This window comes from Anomaloglossus baeobatrachus, chromosome 1, assembly GCF_048569485.1.
Source record: "Anomaloglossus baeobatrachus isolate aAnoBae1 chromosome 1, aAnoBae1.hap1, whole genome shotgun sequence".
Classification (NCBI taxonomy): Eukaryota; Metazoa; Chordata; class Amphibia; order Anura; family Aromobatidae; genus Anomaloglossus; species Anomaloglossus baeobatrachus.
In genome coordinates this window covers 975,017,578-975,036,610 of record NC_134353.1, presented here as the reverse complement: position 1 = coordinate 975,036,610, position 19,033 = coordinate 975,017,578, and the positions used below count along the sequence as shown (strand labels likewise).

The 19,033-nt window shown below is 51.7% G+C and overlaps 1 protein-coding gene across 1 annotated transcript in view; it reads left to right on the top strand.

Moving 5' to 3' along the window:
• The window catches only part of CREB3 (cAMP responsive element binding protein 3), a 67,008-nt gene extending 49,305 nt beyond the window's left edge, over positions 1-17,703 (top strand). Inside the window, 1 exon segment of the mRNA XM_075344150.1 lies at positions 17,057-17,703. Coding sequence (XP_075200265.1) covers positions 17,057-17,490 — 434 coding nt within the window. The 3' untranslated portion in view covers positions 17,491-17,703.
• Positions 17,704-19,033: the final 1,330 nt, after the last annotated feature.

Sequence of the window (19,033 nt, the reverse complement as noted above, 5' to 3'; positions counted from 1 at the left end):
GCGCTCCCCTAACATCCCTATACGAGTCCTTCCTCTCGTCACCATCACATGCCTAGTCACTTACTGTCCCTGAGCTCCCCTAACATCCCTATGCGAGTCCTTCCCCTCGTCACCATCACATGCCTAGTCCCTTACTGTCCCTGAGCTCCCCTAACATCCCTATGCGAGTCCTTCCCCTCGTCACCATCACATGCCTAGTCCCTTACTGTCCCTGAGCTCCCCTAACATCCCTATGCGACTCCTTCCCCTCGTCACCATCACATGCCTAGTCACTTACTGTCCCTGAGCTCCCCTAACATCCCTATGCGACTCCTTCCCCTCGTCACCATCACATGCCTAGTCCCTTACTGTCCCTGAGCTCCCCTAACATCCCTATGCGACTCCTTCCCCTCGTCACCATCACATGCCTAGTCCCTTACTGTCCCTGCGCTCCCCTAACATCCCTATGCGACTCCTTCCCCTCGTCACCATCACATGCCTAGTCCCTTACTGTCCCTGAGCTCCCCTAACATCCCTATGCGACTCCTTCCCCTCGTCACCATCACATGCCTAGTGCCTTACTGTCCCTGTGCTCCCCTAACGTCTCTATGCGAGTCCTTCCCCTCGTCACCATCACATGCCTAGTCCCTTACTGTCCCTGAGCTCCCCTAACATCCCTATGCAAGTCCTTCCCCTCATCACCATCACTTGCCTAGTGCCTTACTGTCCCTGTGCTCCCCTAACGTCTCTATACGAGTCCTTCCCCTCATCACCATCACTTGCCTAGTCCCTTACTGTCCCTGTGCTCCCCTAACATCCCTATACGAGTCCTTCTCCTCGTCACCGAAACATGCCTAGTCCCTTACTGTCCCTGCGCTCCCCTAACATCCATATGCAAGTCCTTCCCCTCATCACCATCACTTGCCTAGTGCCTTACTGTCCCTGTGCTCCCCTAACATCTCTATACGAGTCCTTCCCCTCGTCTCCGTCACATGCCTAGTCCCTTACTGTCCCTGAGCTCCCCTAACGTCTCTATACGAGTCCTTCCCCTCGTCACCATCACATGCCTAGTCCCTTACTGTCCCTGCGCTCCCCTAACATCCCTATACGAGTCCTTCTCCTCGTCTCCGTCACATGCCTAGTCCCTTACTGTCCCTGAGCTCCCCTAACATCCCTATACGAGTCCTTCCCCTCATCACCATCACATGCCTAGTCCCTTACTGTCCCTGTGCTCCCCTAACATCTCTATACGAGTCCTTCCCCTCATCACCATCACATGCCTAGTCCCTTACTGTCCCTGTGCTCCCCTAACATCTCTATACGAGTCCTTCCCCTCATCACCATCACATGCCTAGTCCCTTACTGTCCCTGAGCTCCCCTAACATCCCTATACGAGTCCTTCCCCTCGTCACCATCACATGCCTAGTCCCTTACTGTCCCTGAGCTCCCCTAACATCCCTATACGAGTCCTTCCCCTCGTCACCATCACATGCCTAGTCCCTTGTGACGGGGTGCATAGCAGAGCAAAGAGAGACAACAGGCCGAGGATGATCCAACAGGTTTACTAACAGGAATACAGGAACAGCACACGACAAGTCCAAATAAAACAGATTCGGGGGCACCTCCCGATAATCCAAAGTGCCAGATCACGACGTAATAGTCCTTTTCAGAGTCCCAGAAATCCCATACAATCCACTGGACGGCGAGATCTGTCCACAGAATCAGATCTCGCTCCCTTCCTCTTCAAAGCTCAGCTCCCAACTGCATTTAGAAACAGGAGTGTATTGTCTGAGCTCGTGGGCCCGCCCCTCAAGGGTAGGGGTCTATGCAATGGTTGGGCCCACTAGAAGATTCTAGAAGGTTGGCTCCGAGATGTCTACAGGTTTGTGTAGTTGGCGTTATCCACTGCTTACGAAACAATGGGAAGTTCCCCTGGCTGTGTGGACAAGAGATAATTGCATTATGGGCCCAGAGACACAGGAGATGGGGGGAAGGTATGGTTACTTACATCCCAAGACATTTCAAAGTGTTCAGTAAGTACAACCAAAGGAAAGTGACATCACATCCTGACATAGTATACAGCAAATACAGTGAGAAGGTAAAATACATCACATGGCATCTTATACAAGAAATATGGGATGGAGAAAAGTACATACATCATGACATCCCTTACTGTCCCTGCGCTCCCCTAGCATCCCTATGCGAGTCCTTCCCCTCGTCACCATCACATTCCTAGTCCCTTACTGTCCCTGCGCTCCCCTAACATCCCTATGCGAGTCCTTCCCCTCGTCACCATCACATGCCTAGTCCCTTACTGTCCCTGCGCTCCCCTAGCATCCCTATGCGAGTCCTTCCCCTCGTCACCATCACATGCCTAGTCCCTTACTGTCCCTGCGGTCCCCTAACATCCCTATGCGAGTCCTTCCCCTCGTCACTATCACATGCCTAGTCCCTTACTGTCCCTGAGCTCCCCTAACATCCCTATGCGAGTCCTTCCCCTCGTCACCATCACATGCCTAGTCCCTTACTGTCCCTGCGCTCCCCTAACATCCCTATACGAGTCCTTCCCCTCGTCACCATCACATGCCTAGTCCCTTACTGTCCCTGCGCTCCCCAAACATCCCTATGCGAGTCCTTCCCCTCGTCACCATCACATGCCTAGTCCCTTACTGTCCCTGCGCTCCCCAAACATCCCTATGCGAGTCCTTCCCCTCGTCACCGTCACATGCCTAGTCCCTTACTGTCCCTGCGCTCCCCTAACATCCCTATGCGAGTCCTTCCCCTCGTCACCATCACATGCCTAGTCCCTTACTGTCCCTGAGCTCCCCTAACGTCTCTATGCGACTCCTTCCCCTCGTCACCATCACATGCCTAGTCCCTTACTGTCCCTGCGGTCCCCTAACATCCCTATGCGAGTCCTTCCCCTCGTCACTATCACATGCCTAGTCCCTTACTGTCCCTGAGCTCCCCTAACATCCCTATGCGAGTCCTTCCCCTCGTCACCATCACATGCCTAGTCCCTTACTGTCCCTGCGCTCCCCTAACATCCCTATACGAGTCCTTCCCCTCGTCACCATCACATGCCTAGTCCCTTACTGTCCCTGCGCTCCCCAAACATCCCTATGCGAGTCCTTCCCCTCGTCACCATCACATGCCTAGTCCCTTACTGTCCCTGCGCTCCCCAAACATCCCTATGCGAGTCCTTCCCCTCGTCACCGTCACATGCCTAGTCCCTTACTGTCCCTGCGCTCCCCTAACATCCCTATGCGAGTCCTTCCCCTCGTCACCATCACATGCCTAGTCCCTTACTGTCCCTGAGCTCCCCTAACATCCCTATGCGACTCCTTCCCCTCGTCACCATCACATGCCTAGTCCCTTACTGTCCCTGCGCTCCCCTAACATCCCTATACGAGTCCTTCCCCTCGTCACCATCACATGGCTAGTCCCTTACTGTCCCTGCGCTCCCCAAACATCCCTATGCGAGTCCTTCCCCTCGTCACCATCACATGCCTAGTGCCTTACTGTCCCTGTGCTCCCCTAACATCCCTATGCGAGTCCTTCCCCTCGTCACCGTCACATGCCTAGTCCCTTACTGTCCCTGCGCTCCCCTAACATCCCTATGCGAGTCCTTCCCCTCGTCACCATCACATGCCTAGTCCCTTACTGTCCCTGCGCTCCCCTAACATCCCTATGCGACTCCTTCCCCTCGTCACCATCACATGCCTAGTCCCTTACTGTCCCTGCGCTCCCCTAACATCCCTATGCGACTCCTTCCCCTCGTCACCATCACATGCCTAGTCACTTACTGTCCCTGAGCTCCCCTAACATCCCTATGCGAGTCCTTCTCCTCATCACCATCACATGCCTAGTCCCTTACTGTCCCTGCGCTCCCCTAACATCCCTATACGAGTCCTTCCTCTCGTCACCATCACATGCCTAGTCACTTACTGTCCCTGAGCTCCCCTAACATCCCTATGCGAGTCCTTCCCCTCGTCACCATCACATGCCTAGTCCCTTACTGTCCCTGAGCTCCCCTAACATCCCTATGCGAGTCCTTCCCCTCGTCACCATCACATGCCTAGTCCCTTACTGTCCCTGAGCTCCCCTAACATCCCTATGCGACTCCTTCCCCTCGTCACCATCACATGCCTAGTCACTTACTGTCCCTGAGCTCCCCTAACATCCCTATGCGACTCCTTCCCCTCGTCACCATCACATGCCTAGTCCCTTACTGTCCCTGAGCTCCCCTAACATCCCTATGCGACTCCTTCCCCTCGTCACCATCACATGCCTAGTCCCTTACTGTCCCTGCGCTCCCCTAACATCCCTATGCGACTCCTTCCCCTCGTCACCATCACATGCCTAGTCCCTTACTGTCCCTGAGCTCCCCTAACATCCCTATGCGACTCCTTCCCCTCGTCACCATCACATGCCTAGTGCCTTACTGTCCCTGTGCTCCCCTAACGTCTCTATGCGAGTCCTTCCCCTCGTCACCATCACATGCCTAGTCCCTTACTGTCCCTGAGCTCCCCTAACATCCCTATGCAAGTCCTTCCCCTCATCACCATCACTTGCCTAGTGCCTTACTGTCCCTGTGCTCCCCTAACGTCTCTATACGAGTCCTTCCCCTCATCACCATCACTTGCCTAGTCCCTTACTGTCCCTGTGCTCCCCTAACATCCCTATACGAGTCCTTCTCCTCGTCACCGAAACATGCCTAGTCCCTTACTGTCCCTGCGCTCCCCTAACATCCATATGCAAGTCCTTCCCCTCATCACCATCACTTGCCTAGTGCCTTACTGTCCCTGTGCTCCCCTAACATCTCTATACGAGTCCTTCCCCTCGTCTCCGTCACATGCCTAGTCCCTTACTGTCCCTGAGCTCCCCTAACGTCTCTATACGAGTCCTTCCCCTCGTCACCATCACATGCCTAGTCCCTTACTGTCCCTGCGCTCCCCTAACATCCCTATACGAGTCCTTCTCCTCGTCTCCGTCACATGCCTAGTCCCTTACTGTCCCTGAGCTCCCCTAACATCCCTATACGAGTCCTTCCCCTCATCACCATCACATGCCTAGTCCCTTACTGTCCCTGTGCTCCCCTAACATCTCTATACGAGTCCTTCCCCTCATCACCATCACATGCCTAGTCCCTTACTGTCCCTGTGCTCCCCTAACATCTCTATACGAGTCCTTCCCCTCATCACCATCACATGCCTAGTCCCTTACTGTCCCTGAGCTCCCCTAACATCCCTATACGAGTCCTTCCCCTCGTCACCATCACATGCCTAGTCCCTTACTGTCCCTGAGCTCCCCTAACATCCCTATACGAGTCCTTCCCCTCGTCACCATCACATGCCTAGTCCCTTGTGACGGGGTGCATAGCAGAGCAAAGAGAGACAACAGGCCGAGGATGATCCAACAGGTTTACTAACAGGAATACAGGAACAGCACACGACAAGTCCAAATAAAACAGATTCGGGGGCACCTCCCGATAATCCAAAGTGCCAGATCACGACGTAATAGTCCTTTTCAGAGTCCCAGAAATCCCATACAATCCACTGGACGGCGAGATCTGTCCACAGAATCAGATCTCGCTCCCTTCCTCTTCAAAGCTCAGCTCCCAACTGCATTTAGAAACAGGAGTGTATTGTCTGAGCTCGTGGGCCCGCCCCTCAAGGGTAGGGGTCTATGCAATGGTTGGGCCCACTAGAAGATTCTAGAAGGTTGGCTCCGAGATGTCTACAGGTTTGTGTAGTTGGCGTTATCCACTGCTTACGAAACAATGGGAAGTTCCCCTGGCTGTGTGGACAAGAGATAATTGCATTATGGGCCCAGAGACACAGGAGATGGGGGGAAGGTATGGTTACTTACATCCCAAGACATTTCAAAGTGTTCAGTAAGTACAACCAAAGGAAAGTGACATCACATCCTGACATAGTATACAGCAAATACAGTGAGAAGGTAAAATACATCACATGGCATCTTATACAAGAAATATGGGATGGAGAAAAGTACATACATCATGACATCCCTTACTGTCCCTGCGCTCCCCTAGCATCCCTATGCGAGTCCTTCCCCTCGTCACCGTCGCATGCCTAGTCCCTTACTGTTCCTGAGCCCCCCTAACATCCCTATGCGAGTCCTTCCCCTCGTCACCATCACATGCCTAGTCCCTTACTGTTCCTGAGCCCCCCTAACATCCCTATGCGAGTCCTTCCCCTCGTCACCATCACATGCCTAGTCCCTTACTGTCCCTGCGCTCCCCTAGCATCCCTATGCGAGTCCTTCCCCTCGTCACCATCACATGCCTAGTCCCTTACTGTCCCTGCGCTCCCCTAGCATCCCTATGCGAGTCCTTCCCCTCGTCACCATCACATTCCTAGTCCCTTACTGTCCCTGCGCTCCCCTAACATCCCTATGCGAGTCCTTCCCCTCGTCACCATCACATGCCTAGTCCCTTACTGTCCCTGCGCTCCCCTAGCATCCCTATGCGAGTCCTTCCCCTCGTCACCATCACATGCCTAGTCCCTTACTGTCCCTGCGGTCCCCTAACATCCCTATGCGAGTCCTTTCCCTCGTCACTATCACATGCCTAGTCCCTTACTGTCCCTGAGCTCCCCTAACATCCCTATGCGAGTCCTTCCCCTCGTCACCATCACATGCCTAGTCCCTTACTGTCCCTGCGCTCCCCTAACATCCCTATACGAGTCCTTCCCCTCGTCACCATCACATGCCTAGTCCCTTACTGTCCCTGCGCTCCCCAAACATCCCTATGCGAGTCCTTCCCCTCGTCACCATCACATGCCTAGTCCCTTACTGTCCCTGCGGTCCCCTAACATCCCTATGCGAGTCCTTCCCCTCGTCACCGTCACATGCCTAGTCCCTTACTGTCCCTGCGCTCCCCTAACATCCCTATGCGAGTCCTTCCCCTCGTCACCATCACATGCCTAGTCCCTTACTGTCCCTGAGCTCCCCTAACGTCTCTATGCGACTCCTTCCCCTCGTCACCATCACATGCCTAGTCCCTTACTGTCCCTGAGCTCCCCTAACATCCCTATGCGACTCCTTCCCCTCGTCACTATCACATGCCTAGTCCCTTACTGTCCCTGCGCTCCCCTAACATCCCTATGCGACTCCTTCCCCTCGTCACCATCACATGCCTAGTCCCTTACTGTCCCTGAGCTCCCCTAACATCCCTATGCGACTCCTTCCCCTCGTCACCATCACATGCCTAGTGCCTTACTGTCCCTGTGCTCCCCTAACGTCTCTATGCGAGTCCTTCCCCTCGTCACCATCACATGCCTAGTCCCTTACTGTCCCTGCGCTCCCCTAGCATCCCTATGCGAGTCCTTCCCCTCGTCACCATCACATGCCTAGTCCCTTACTGTCCCTGCGCTCCCCTAACATCCCTATGCGAGTCCTTCCCCTCGTCACCATCACATGCCTAGTCCCTTACTGTCCCTGCGCTCCCCTAACATCCCTATGCGAGTCCTTCCCCCTCGTCACCATCACATGCCTAGTCCCTTACTGTCCCTGCGCTCCCCTAACATCCCTATGCGACTCCTTCCCCTCGTCACCATCACATGCCTAGTCACTTACTGTCCCTGAGCTCCCCTAACATCCCTATGCGAGTCCTTCCCCCTCGTCACCATCACATGCCTAGTCCCTTACTGTCCCTGAGCTCCCCTAACATCCCTATGCGACTCCTTCCCCTCGTCACCATCACATGCCTAGTCACTTACTGTCCCTGTGCTCATCCTGGATAACGATAAGGCTGGTGAGTGAGACGTCTCAAGTACAGTAACCATAAACAGGGTATAGACAAAAGGATATACAAATTTCTTCACTGCTGCAACCGCCCAGGCTCCGAAATGTAGCACTGCAACAGCTAAGCTCCGGCAGCTCCAAGAGAACTTCCTCCCACCGCGGTGGTCAGAAACAGAATCACCTATTACTGCCATCAAGAAAAAACCCCAGAGATGTCAAGTTTCTGAAGCAGGAGAGACACTCGAGACAATACTTCCTTTTCTACCAGGAGCCTCAGGACACTCAAGGTCGGACTTGTCAGGATCACGCCTATGGAAGGAACGCTCCGACTTACTTACGTTCACTTCCATTGTCACATGGCCTGCAAGGTAAGCACCAACGCAAACCAGAGACAATGGTAATAACGTAGGCGCCTGAGACACATCTCCTGAGCGACGACCTGTGAAAATCGTTGAGCTACCTCAAGTATTGAGTAACATAAGCCGAAAGTTTGTGGAGTTAATCTTGTCCGCAACACTATACAGACCCATAAACCTCAAGCCCCGAGCCCCAGATGCACACTTCCCCCTGGACACCCATACGTAGTCATTCACATACAGCTCCGGACCTGAACGTTTACTAATATAAATTTGTTTGTTAGAAGGTGATGCCCTTGAAGGACCTAAAACAGGGGCATCACTTCGTGCCATCCAAACCTTGCACCAAGGAACAGGTGGCTCAGTGGGAACGAACACCCCTTCCTCCCCCTCGACCACAACTCCTGAGGTGATACAGAGGCCTAGAATTAACCTGTAGAGGTTAAGATCTCGCCCCTTCTTTCTGGCAGCAGCTTGGCCTCCTCGGCCTGGAAAGGAGTAATGAAGGAAATGTACACGCCCAGGTCGTCTCCCTCCACACGACTTGAGGGACGTGGCTTTTTATCAGATGGTACCTGCCTGGGAACAGATGGACAAATCGCAATATAATGACCCTTAAGACCACAATAAAAGCATGACCCCATCCCACGGTGAACCACAAGCGACCTAGTATGAGGGGAGGCGCCCTCCAACTGCGTGGGTTCATCAAGATGCACTTGTGAAACCTCCTCCCTAGGGAGGACAATGGGGCAGAATAACTGTAGATCTCTCCCTGAGGCATCTATCAACTCTGAAGGCAAGGACCATGGTGGCCTCCAGAGCGGCATATTGAGCCAGAGAGTCTCTAAGGCTACCTGACAACCCCTGACTGAAATTGCTTCTAAGCACAGGATCATTCCACTGGGTGTCAGAGGCTCACTCAGCCGTCCCCTGCTGGAGCCTATGAAGTTTAGACCTGGCAAAGGAGATGCAATCAGGGTCGTCATACACAAGGGCCAAAGCCAAAAAACTCGCCCACCAACCCTAAGGACTGCGAATCAGTCGACAGAGACAAGGCCTTGGACTGGGGCTCTGCCTGCAACAGGGAGACAACACTCCCCACTCGCTGTTCCTTACTCCTTGAGGAATGAGGGCGTAAGTTGAACTATAACTTCCAAGCTTCCCTAAAGAACATAAATTTGTCCCCTTCCCCCGCGCAATTTGTCATAACTGCTGCACTGCCTGAGACAGCAGATCTAACCTCCTGCGGCAGAGTCTGAAACAGGCATGCAAGAGCCACAGCCGGAGTCGCTGAGGATAATGTCACACTCACCCTGCTGAAGAGTGTCCGACACACAGCGTGACAGATGCTCAGACGCACGACAATACATGGGAATCAATGCGGATGGTAAAGGACAGGAGGACCCTGACAATGGGGAGTGGGGAGACGGACCACCTCCTGACACTATCCTATGTCTGCTCCATGAGCTCCCCTAACCTCTCTATACGAGTCCTTCGCCCTTGTCACTGTCACGTGCCTAGTTCCTTACTGTCCGTCAACTCACCCTAATGACAAGGCTGGTGAGTACGCTAGACGTCACCACTATGGTAATGACCTACGGGGGAAAGAGGACAAGCAGGGGGACATAGACAAAAGGATGTACAAGCAAACTTCACTGCTGCAGCCAGACACCAAGGCTGCAGCTGACTAGGCTCCAAAACGTAGCACTGCAAAAGCTCCAACATAACACCAACAGCTCCAAGAAAACGTCCTCCACGGTGGTCAGCAATAGCATGAGATTCTATTACCGGCATCAGGTGATGGATCATGTGACTATTTAAAAGAGAATGGAGTGGTCACAAACCGGCTGCACCTGAGGTGAACTAACCAGGAGCTAGTTACTAGCAAGGAAAGTGTCATTAACCCTTTCTGCACCAACAAAAAGCAAAACATTTATGAAATCACAAAGGAATGTGAAGCTCCGGTCCCAGAGTTGTCACAGAGACACTGGTGACAATGAAGTGCGCACAGGCAGAGGGTGAGACACCGGGCCAGGAACGTGCAAACACAGTCATACAGGAATGATGGAATATAAGAAACCAAACAGAATATGTGGAAAACCTCTCGAATCCAAACTGTAACAGAATGGACAGAATGCTGCGGGGAAGGGAAACTCCCAAACAAACTGCCGGAAAAAGCAAGAAAGATAATTCGGCAAAAATGTGTTTAACCCCTGCACACTCCGGCCATTTTCAGGGGTTTTTCGCTTTTGTTTTTTCCTCCTTTTCTTCCAAGTGCCATCACCTTTTCATTTTTCCGTCAATATAGCCGTATGAGGGTTAGTTTTCTGTGGGACGAGTTGTACTTCTGACAGACATCATTCATTTTTCCCATATACTATACCGTAAAACGGGAAAAAATTCCAAGAAAAGTGCAATTCAGTTTTTTATTTGGCATGCTCACTCCGCGGCGGGGATTTAAATGGCTGTGTCACATTTTGGCAGCGCCATTTAAGGGGTTAACAGGCACGGGCGGATAGCGAATCCTGCCAGGCACACATGTCAGCTGTACAAATCAGCTTACATGTGCGCGTATCCCCGCCGGCAGCAGCTGGGGGATTAGACTATGACCGCTTAGGACGTCATATTACTGCCTGCGGTCTTTAAGGGGTTAATTGTTTTATTTTCAATGGGACAAAAGAAGATGATTTGAACTTTATTATTTTTTTCTTATTTTTTAAAAACAAACTTTTTATTTTATTTACTAGTTTATTTAGGGGACTTGAAGCTGTGATCGTCTGATTGCACATGCTATACAGAGCAGTGCTTCAGCATCAGCTCTGCTCTATTGTCACGCACGGACTTGGGGAAGGTCCAGCGTGGGGCAAGACACACAACAAATAGGGGTTTCACCACAACAAACAAGGGGTACACTGGGGATACTTTAACAATGGTGGGCCTGGTTCTAGTGAGGGGGAAGATGGACACCTGCACTCACCAGCCCTCCTAGCCAGTCCTTATACTGGTTCCTCACCTGTAGCCGAGCAGGATACCTTAAGCCCTGATGGACCCTGTAGTAACTCTGGCTAGTGAGCTGGCAGATGAGGATCACTAGTCCAACACTTGCACTAATACAACAAGAAGGGAAGGTGCAACAGACTGGATAAAGCCTAGCTTCTTGGCTGTAGTCAGACACCAGGACTGCGGCCTACACCACTTCATACAACAAGGCCTCCAGCAGCTGCTTCCACCTTCCAGACCTAGCTACAGAATGGAATCAGAATAACCAGCACCTTCTACTGGGAGATGTGACCATATATAGGGGAAGGGAGTGTTCACCAACCAGAAGCACCTGAGGCCAGGGGTCAGAAGCTGCTGGAAAGCCATTAACCCTATCAGCGCCAATGGAAAGGGAATAAGAAGTCTCAGATGGCAAACAGAGACTCTGGCCCAGATCCTGTCACAAGTCTCTAGCAACAGAGAGACGGACGTGACAGTATTCACCACTTAACGAGGGACCTCCAGAACCTCACGCTCTGGTACACCCGAAAAACACCTCTGACAAATATGATTCAACCCACCCGCGTTCACACCAAATGTGAACTGACCTTCACGATTACCAGTAACTCACCACGATGCACATAGACTCAGGAAAGGCAACACATCTCCTGAGCGACGATCTGTGCACAACGTTATGGGCATATAGTACTGGGGGTAGCTCCAACCAAACCGCCATTTTATTAACAATGTCCGCTGCATTATATGGACCGAGGAACCTTGATCCCAGAGCCTCAGATGCACACCTCCACGTGATGGTTTTTGTGGACACCTATACATAGTCATTCACACACAGGTCTGGACCTGCACGTTTATTACCATTCATGAGTTTGCTGGAAGTTGGTAACCTCCCAGAAAGACCGACAACAGAAGAAACACCACAACCTTACACTCAGAAATACCGACCACCCCCCTCCGACCACTTCTCCAGGGGAGACATCAAGACCTAGTATTGATTTGAGGAGTGGGAAGGTTAATACTGTTTCTCTACAAATGAGCTTTCGAGACTTTGGAAGGGAAAACCGGTGTTATGGACTAAATATCCTCAACGCTACCTGTGGGAGGCGGTTTTTTAGATGAAATTACGGTTTTGGATTTAGGTCTGAGACACACGGCATGCGCTGCCCTGCCCCTCCTCAGAGCCGGCCCTCCCCTCCGCAGCGCCGGCCCGCCTCTCCTCAGAACCGGCCCGCCCCTTCGCAGAGCCGGCCCTCCCACCGCAGCTGAGGTCCGATCGCATGATCGGACCTCAGTCGCAGTGACACTCGCATGACACTCTGCTCCTGCTGTGCTGCCAGTGTGAACCGAGTGTCATGCGAGGATCGCACTAGTCCCCCGTGTGGCCCTGGCCTTAGATGGACAAACCGCAATGTAATGACCCTTGTGACCACAATAGAAACAGGCTTCTTCGGCGAACTGCAGGAGACCTAGCATTAGAGGAGGCACCCCCCAACAGTTTGGGTTCATTTGACTGCACCAGAGAAACCTCTTTCCGGGGAGGGAGTACAGGGAACTGGGTCACGGTTGGTCTTTCCCTGAGGCGTCTTATCTAACCTAATAGCAAGGGACATAGCGGACTCCATTGACTTTGGAGCAGCTTACTGAACCAGAGAATCCCTCAGCCGATAAGACAGACCCTGAAAGAACTGACTCCTGAAAGACAGATCTTTCCATTGGGTGTCTGTGGCCCATCTTTGGATCTCAGAGCAGTACTCCTCAGCCGGCCGCGCCCCCTGCTGGACACTGCGTAGGTTAGATTCCAAAACAGACGCCATCAGGATCACCATAGACCAGGGCCAAAGCCGCAAAAAACTCGTCCACCAACCGTATCACCAGAGAATTGGTCGTCAGGGAGATGGCCCAGTACTGGGGATCTCCACCCGCAAAAGGGAGACTACAATCCCCACTCGCCGTTCCTTCCTGAGGAACAAGGGCAAAGCTTGAAATATAATTTACAGGCTTCTCTGAACACCATAAATTTCAGGCCCCGCGAGAACCTTTCTGGGAGCTCGATCCAGGGTTCAGGCTATGTCGGAGCTGAGACCAACAGACCCGCAATATGCTGCAGTTGTCATAGATCTGTCACCTCTTGTGAAAGAGTCTGCATCAGGTGTGCCACCGCTGCACCCTGAGCTATGAGGTCTTAGCAGAAATGCTTGGGCTGGTTATTATGTCACGCACGGACTTGGGAAATGTCCGGTGTGGGGCAAAACACACAACAAGGGGTTCACCACAACAAACAAGGGGTACATCGGGGACACTTATACAATGGTGGGCCCTGGTGCTAATGCGGGGGAAAATGGGACACCTGCAATCACCTGCACTTCTAACCAGTCCCTATACAGGCTTCGCACCTGTTGCCGTGCAGGATACCTGAAGCCATGAGAGAACCTAGAATAATTCTCGCTAGTGAAGGATCACTAGTCCCAACACTGTACTAATACAACATGAAGGGAAGGTGCCACAGACAGGGGAAACCACAACGAATAAAGCCCACCTTCACTGCCGCAGTCAGACACCAGGACTACAGCCTACACTGCTTCACAGCAACAAGGGCTCCAACAGCTCCTTCCACCTCCACCTCAAGGCCTAGCTATTGAATGAATCAGAATAACCGACGCCTTCTACTGGGAGATGCGATCATATATAGGGCAAGGGAGTTTTCACCAAACGGAAGTACCCGAGGTCAGGAGTCAGAAACTGCTGGAAAGCAAAACTGACATTAACCCTTTCAGCACCAAAGGAAAGGAAATAAATTTAATATAAGGAATCTCAGATGGCAAAGAGAGACTCTGGCCCAGAATCTGTCACAAGTCTCTAGTAACAGAGAGACGGCCGTGACATCTGTATAGTTGAAATCATGATCTCCGATGAACACCAGCTTAGAGATTAACAGTGGGATTTAAATGGTTAACACCTGGGGCGGATCTCCAATCCATCCACGGCTGTTCTCCAATCTCCCCACGGCTGTTCTCCAATCTCCCCACGGCCGTTCTCCAATCCATCCACGGCCGTTCTCCAATCTCCCCACGGCCATTCTCCAATCCATCCACGGCCGTTCTCCAATCTCCCCACGGCCGTTCTCCAATCTCCCCATGGCCGTTCTCCAATCTCCCCACGGCCGTTCTCCAATCTCCCCACGGCCGTTCTCCAATCTCCCCACGGCCGTTCTCCAATCTCCCCACGGCCTTTCTCCAATCTCCCCACGGCCGTTCTCCAATCTCCCCACGGCCGTTCTCCAATCTCCCCACGGCCGTTCTCCAATCTCCCCACGGCCGTTCTCCAATCTCCCCACGGCCGTTCTCCAATCTCCCCACGGCCGTTCTCCAATCTCCCCACGGCCGTTCTCCAATCTCCCCACGGCCGTTCTCCAATCTCCCCACGGCCGTTCTCCAATCTCCCCACGGCCGTTCTCCAATCTCCCCACGGCCGTTCTCCAATCTCCCCACGGCCGTTCTCCAATCTCCCCACGGACATTCTCCAATCTCCCCACGGCCGTTCTCCAATCTCCCCACGGCCATTCTCCAATCTCCCCACGGCCGTTCTCCAATCTCCCCACGGCCATTCTCCAATCTCCCCACGGCCATTCTCCAATCTCCCCACGGCCGTTCTCCAATCTCCCGACGGCCGTTCTCCAATCTCCCCACGGCCATTCTCCAATCTCCCCACGGCCATTCTCCAATCTCCCCACGGCCGTTAGCTGCACATGTCGGCTCATCAGATCAGACGACTTGTGCAGGAAAAGATGCGGGCTCTGCATGCGAGTCTGCATCAACGCAAGGGACACAACATATGACATACAGTGACTTGCGATAATAATGAGTGCAGTTTGGGAATTTTTAGTGCTGTAGTGCACATTAGTGCTCGCTATCTTGATTTTTCTTCAGTGCCTTGCGAAAGTATTCGCCCCCTTGAATTTTTCAACCTTTTCCCACATTTCAGGCTTCAAACAAAGATAAAATGTTAATGTTCTGGTGAAGAATCAACAACAAGTGGACACAATTGTGAAGATGAAGGAAATTTATTGCTTATTTTAAACTTTTATAAAAAATAAATAACTGTAAATTGTGGCGTGCAATATTATTCATCCCCTGTAAGTGAATACTTTGTAGCGCCCCCTTTTGCTGTGATTACAGCTGCAGTCTCTTGGGGATGTGTCTATCAGTTTTGCACATGGAGAGGTGAAATTCTCGCCCATTCTTCTTTTGTAAACAGCTGGAGCTGAGTGAGGTTGGATGGAGGCGTTTGTGAACAGCAGTTTTCAGCTCTTTCCACAGATTCTCGATTGGGTTCAGGTCTGGGCTGTGACTTGGCCATTCTAACACCTGGATACGGTTATTTGTGAACTATTCCATTGTAGATTTTGCTTTAGGTTTGGGATCATTGTCTTGTTGGAAGACAAATCTCCGTCCCAATCTCAGGTCTTTTGCAGACTCCAACAGGTTTTCTTCAAGAATGGTCCTGTATTTGGCTCCATCCATCTTCCCATCAATTTTAACCATCTTCCCTGTCCCTGCTGAAGAAAAGCAGGCCCAAACCATGATGCTGCCACCACCATGTTTGACACTGGGGATGGTGTGTTCAGGGTGATGAGCTGTGTTGATTTTACACCAAACATATCGTTTGGCATTGTGCCCAAATAGTTCTATTTTGGTTTCATCTGAGCAGAGCACCTTCTTCCACATGTTTGGTGTCTCTAGGTGGCTTGTGGCAAACTGTAAACAACACTTTTTATGGATATCTTTGAGAAATGGCTTTCTCCTTCCCACTCTTCCATAAAGGCCAGATCTGTGCAGTGTACGATTGATTGTTGTCCTATGGACAGACTCTCCCCCCTCATCTGTAGATCTCTGCAGATCATCCAGAGGGATCATGGGCCTCTTGGCTGCATCTCTGATCAGTCTTCTCCTTGTGTGAGATGACAGTTTGGATGGACGGCCGGGTCTTGGTAGATTTGCAGTGGTATGATACTCCTTCCATTTCTATATGATCGCTTGCACAGGGCTTCTTGGGATGTTTAACGTTGTGGAAATCTTTTTGTAACCAAATCCGGCTTTAAACCTCTCCACAACAGTATCACGGACCTGCCTGTTGTGTTCCCTGGTCTTCATGATGCTCTCTGCGCTTTACACAGAACCCTGAGCCTATCACAGAGCAGGGGCATTATACGGGGACTTGATTACACACAGGGGCTTATATTTATCATCATCAGTCATTTAGGACAACATCGGATCATTCAGAGATCATCAATGAACTTCTGGAGTGAGTTTGCCGCACTGAAAGTAAAGGGGATGAATAATATTGCACGCCACAATTTTCAGTTATTTTTGAAAAAAGTTTAATAAATAAATTTCGTTCAACTTCACAATTGTGTCACTTGTTGATTCTTCACCAGAACATTAATTTTTTTTATCTTTATTTGAAGCCTGAAATGTGGGAAAAGATTGAAAAATTCAAGGGGGCCGAATCTTTTCGCAAGGCACTGTAAATATACATCATATGTCATGAAGGGGTTAACTGAACAGCTGGGAGTTCAAACATCTATCCATATAGGAATATAGCCAGCAATGAATATAGGTGCATGCTGAGAATAAATAGCCCCTCCCAGGATGTGATTGGGCAAACCTAGCGAGTAAATGAATACACCTGAATAGAAATATAAAGGAAAGGAAAGACCAGAGAACCATCAATAATAGGACAGAGATATAACAGGTTGTGGTTGACAGAGGGAAACGGGCCACACAATCAGAGGTTGCCGGATCGAGCCCCGGAGTCAAGCAATGACAGTTAGGTTATGTATGATGTCTGGGCTATTCCTGGTGAATGTCAGAACTGGGTGCAGAATACTGGTAGGAGGTCTGAATATTGGGGGTCTGTAATACAGGCTGTGAAGTTACATTATGCCATTCTTCTTTCAGGGGTTCATTCTCGTCAGCTGCGTGGAGTCCCCAATGCTCCCCCGTTGAGTGTTTCCCCCACAGAGGGCGGTGAGCAGGAAGTTCGTGTGGAGAAGGTTGTTCTAGAAAGGTCTCCGGTGGGACCCACTCAGGAGCCCCCTCGGCTGGACCTGTCCCACCAAGAGCTTCATCTGGAGCCGTCCCTTCAGGGTGCTCAGAATGACACCCCTGAAATCCAGGACATGGGAACTGCCGAATCTAAACCTTCTATCAACAGTAATTCCTCCTCAGACCTTGACCAAAAGAAGCCAGCTGGGGCCAAGACGCAGCCGGACCCTGTACCCACCCATTTCTCCGACCCACCAGAAGCACTGCCTGTCATACAGGACAAGGCAGTGTGGCTGGAGAAGGGGCGCAGCATCATTATTACTCCGCTTCACTCAGACGAGATGTAAATAGAGACTGCAGGGGTCCAGGCCAGACCTCATCCCTTAATGTGGGGATTTATCTTCTGCTGAGCCCAGAGGGGCAGGAACCCCCTCGTCATGGATGGTCGGAAACACTTTCTTGACATTGTGTCTGGGGGAGGCATTATGATTTACGTTGCACTGAGATTTGTATATATTTATATTCTGTGATGTAATAAAGCAGAGCTGTCTCCATAGAAATCTCCCAAATCTCTCATTCTATAGAACACCCATCCAAGCGGCCCCCGCCCAGAGTTATTTACAGGGTGCAGGAGACAGAAGAGACTGGGGGTAATGTGATACGGCCTTGTGTCTATGGAGGGATTTACAGTCTTTTCCTCACATAACCTTATTTCCACGGCTGGATCAGTACAATTAACTAATCATGGACCTGGTTAGAAGATGAGGAGCGCCACAAATCCTGTATGTGTGATTATAGACAACCTACCAACTGCTGCAGCCACACAGGAAAGACTGACCTCATCCACCCTGGGCGTCCTTACTATATCCCAAATACACAGCCATGATGAAATGTGGAGTCCTGCGTATCGTGGAAAACATGGAAGATCCAGAGCGCCTTCCTTGTACCGCAGAATGCACAAGAGAGGTGCAGCCCCAGCCTCGTATTACAGAAAGTGCGAGAGATCCACAGCCTAATCCTCGTACTGTAGAAAGCATGGGAGATCCATAGCCCTATCCTCTTACCACCGACAGCGTGGTAGATCTGCAGCCCCATCCTCGTACTGCAAACAGCGTGGGAGATCTGTAGCCCCATCCTCGTACCGCAAAGAGCGCAAGAGATCTGCAGTCTAATCCTGGCACTGCAAAAAGGACGTGAGATCCACAGCCCCATACCCATACCTCAGAAAACCCAGGAGATCCATAGCTCCACCCTCTTACCGCAGAAAACATGGGAAATCGGCAGCCCCATCCTCATACCTCAGAAAGCGCAGGAGATCCACAGCCCCATCTTCTTACCGCAGAAAACATGGGAAATCGGCAGCCCCATCCTCATACCTCAGAAAGCGCAGGAGATCCACAGCCCCATCTTCTTACCGCAGAATGCACGAGAGAGGCGCAGGCCATCCTCTAAGGGGTGCTTCACACACAGCGAGCTCGCTGCCGAGATCGCTGCTGAGTCACGCTTTTTGTGACGCAGCAGTGACCTCATTAGCGATCTCGCTGTGTGTGACACTGAGCAGCGATCTGGCCCCTGCTGCGAGATCGCTGCTCGTTACACACAGCCCTGGTTCGTTTTCTTCAAAGCCGCTCTCCCGCTGTGACACACAGATCGCTGTGTGTGACAGCGAGAGAGCGACAAATGAAGCGAGCAGGGAGCAGGAGCCGGCGTCTGACAGCTGAGGTAAGCTTGTAACCAAGATAAACATCGGGTAACCAAGGTGGTTACCCGATATTTACCTTAGTTACCAGCCTCCGCAGCTCTCACGCTGCCTGTGCTGCCGGCTCCGGCTCTCTGCACATGTAGCTGCTGTACACATCGGGTTAATTAACCCGATGTGTACAGCAGCTA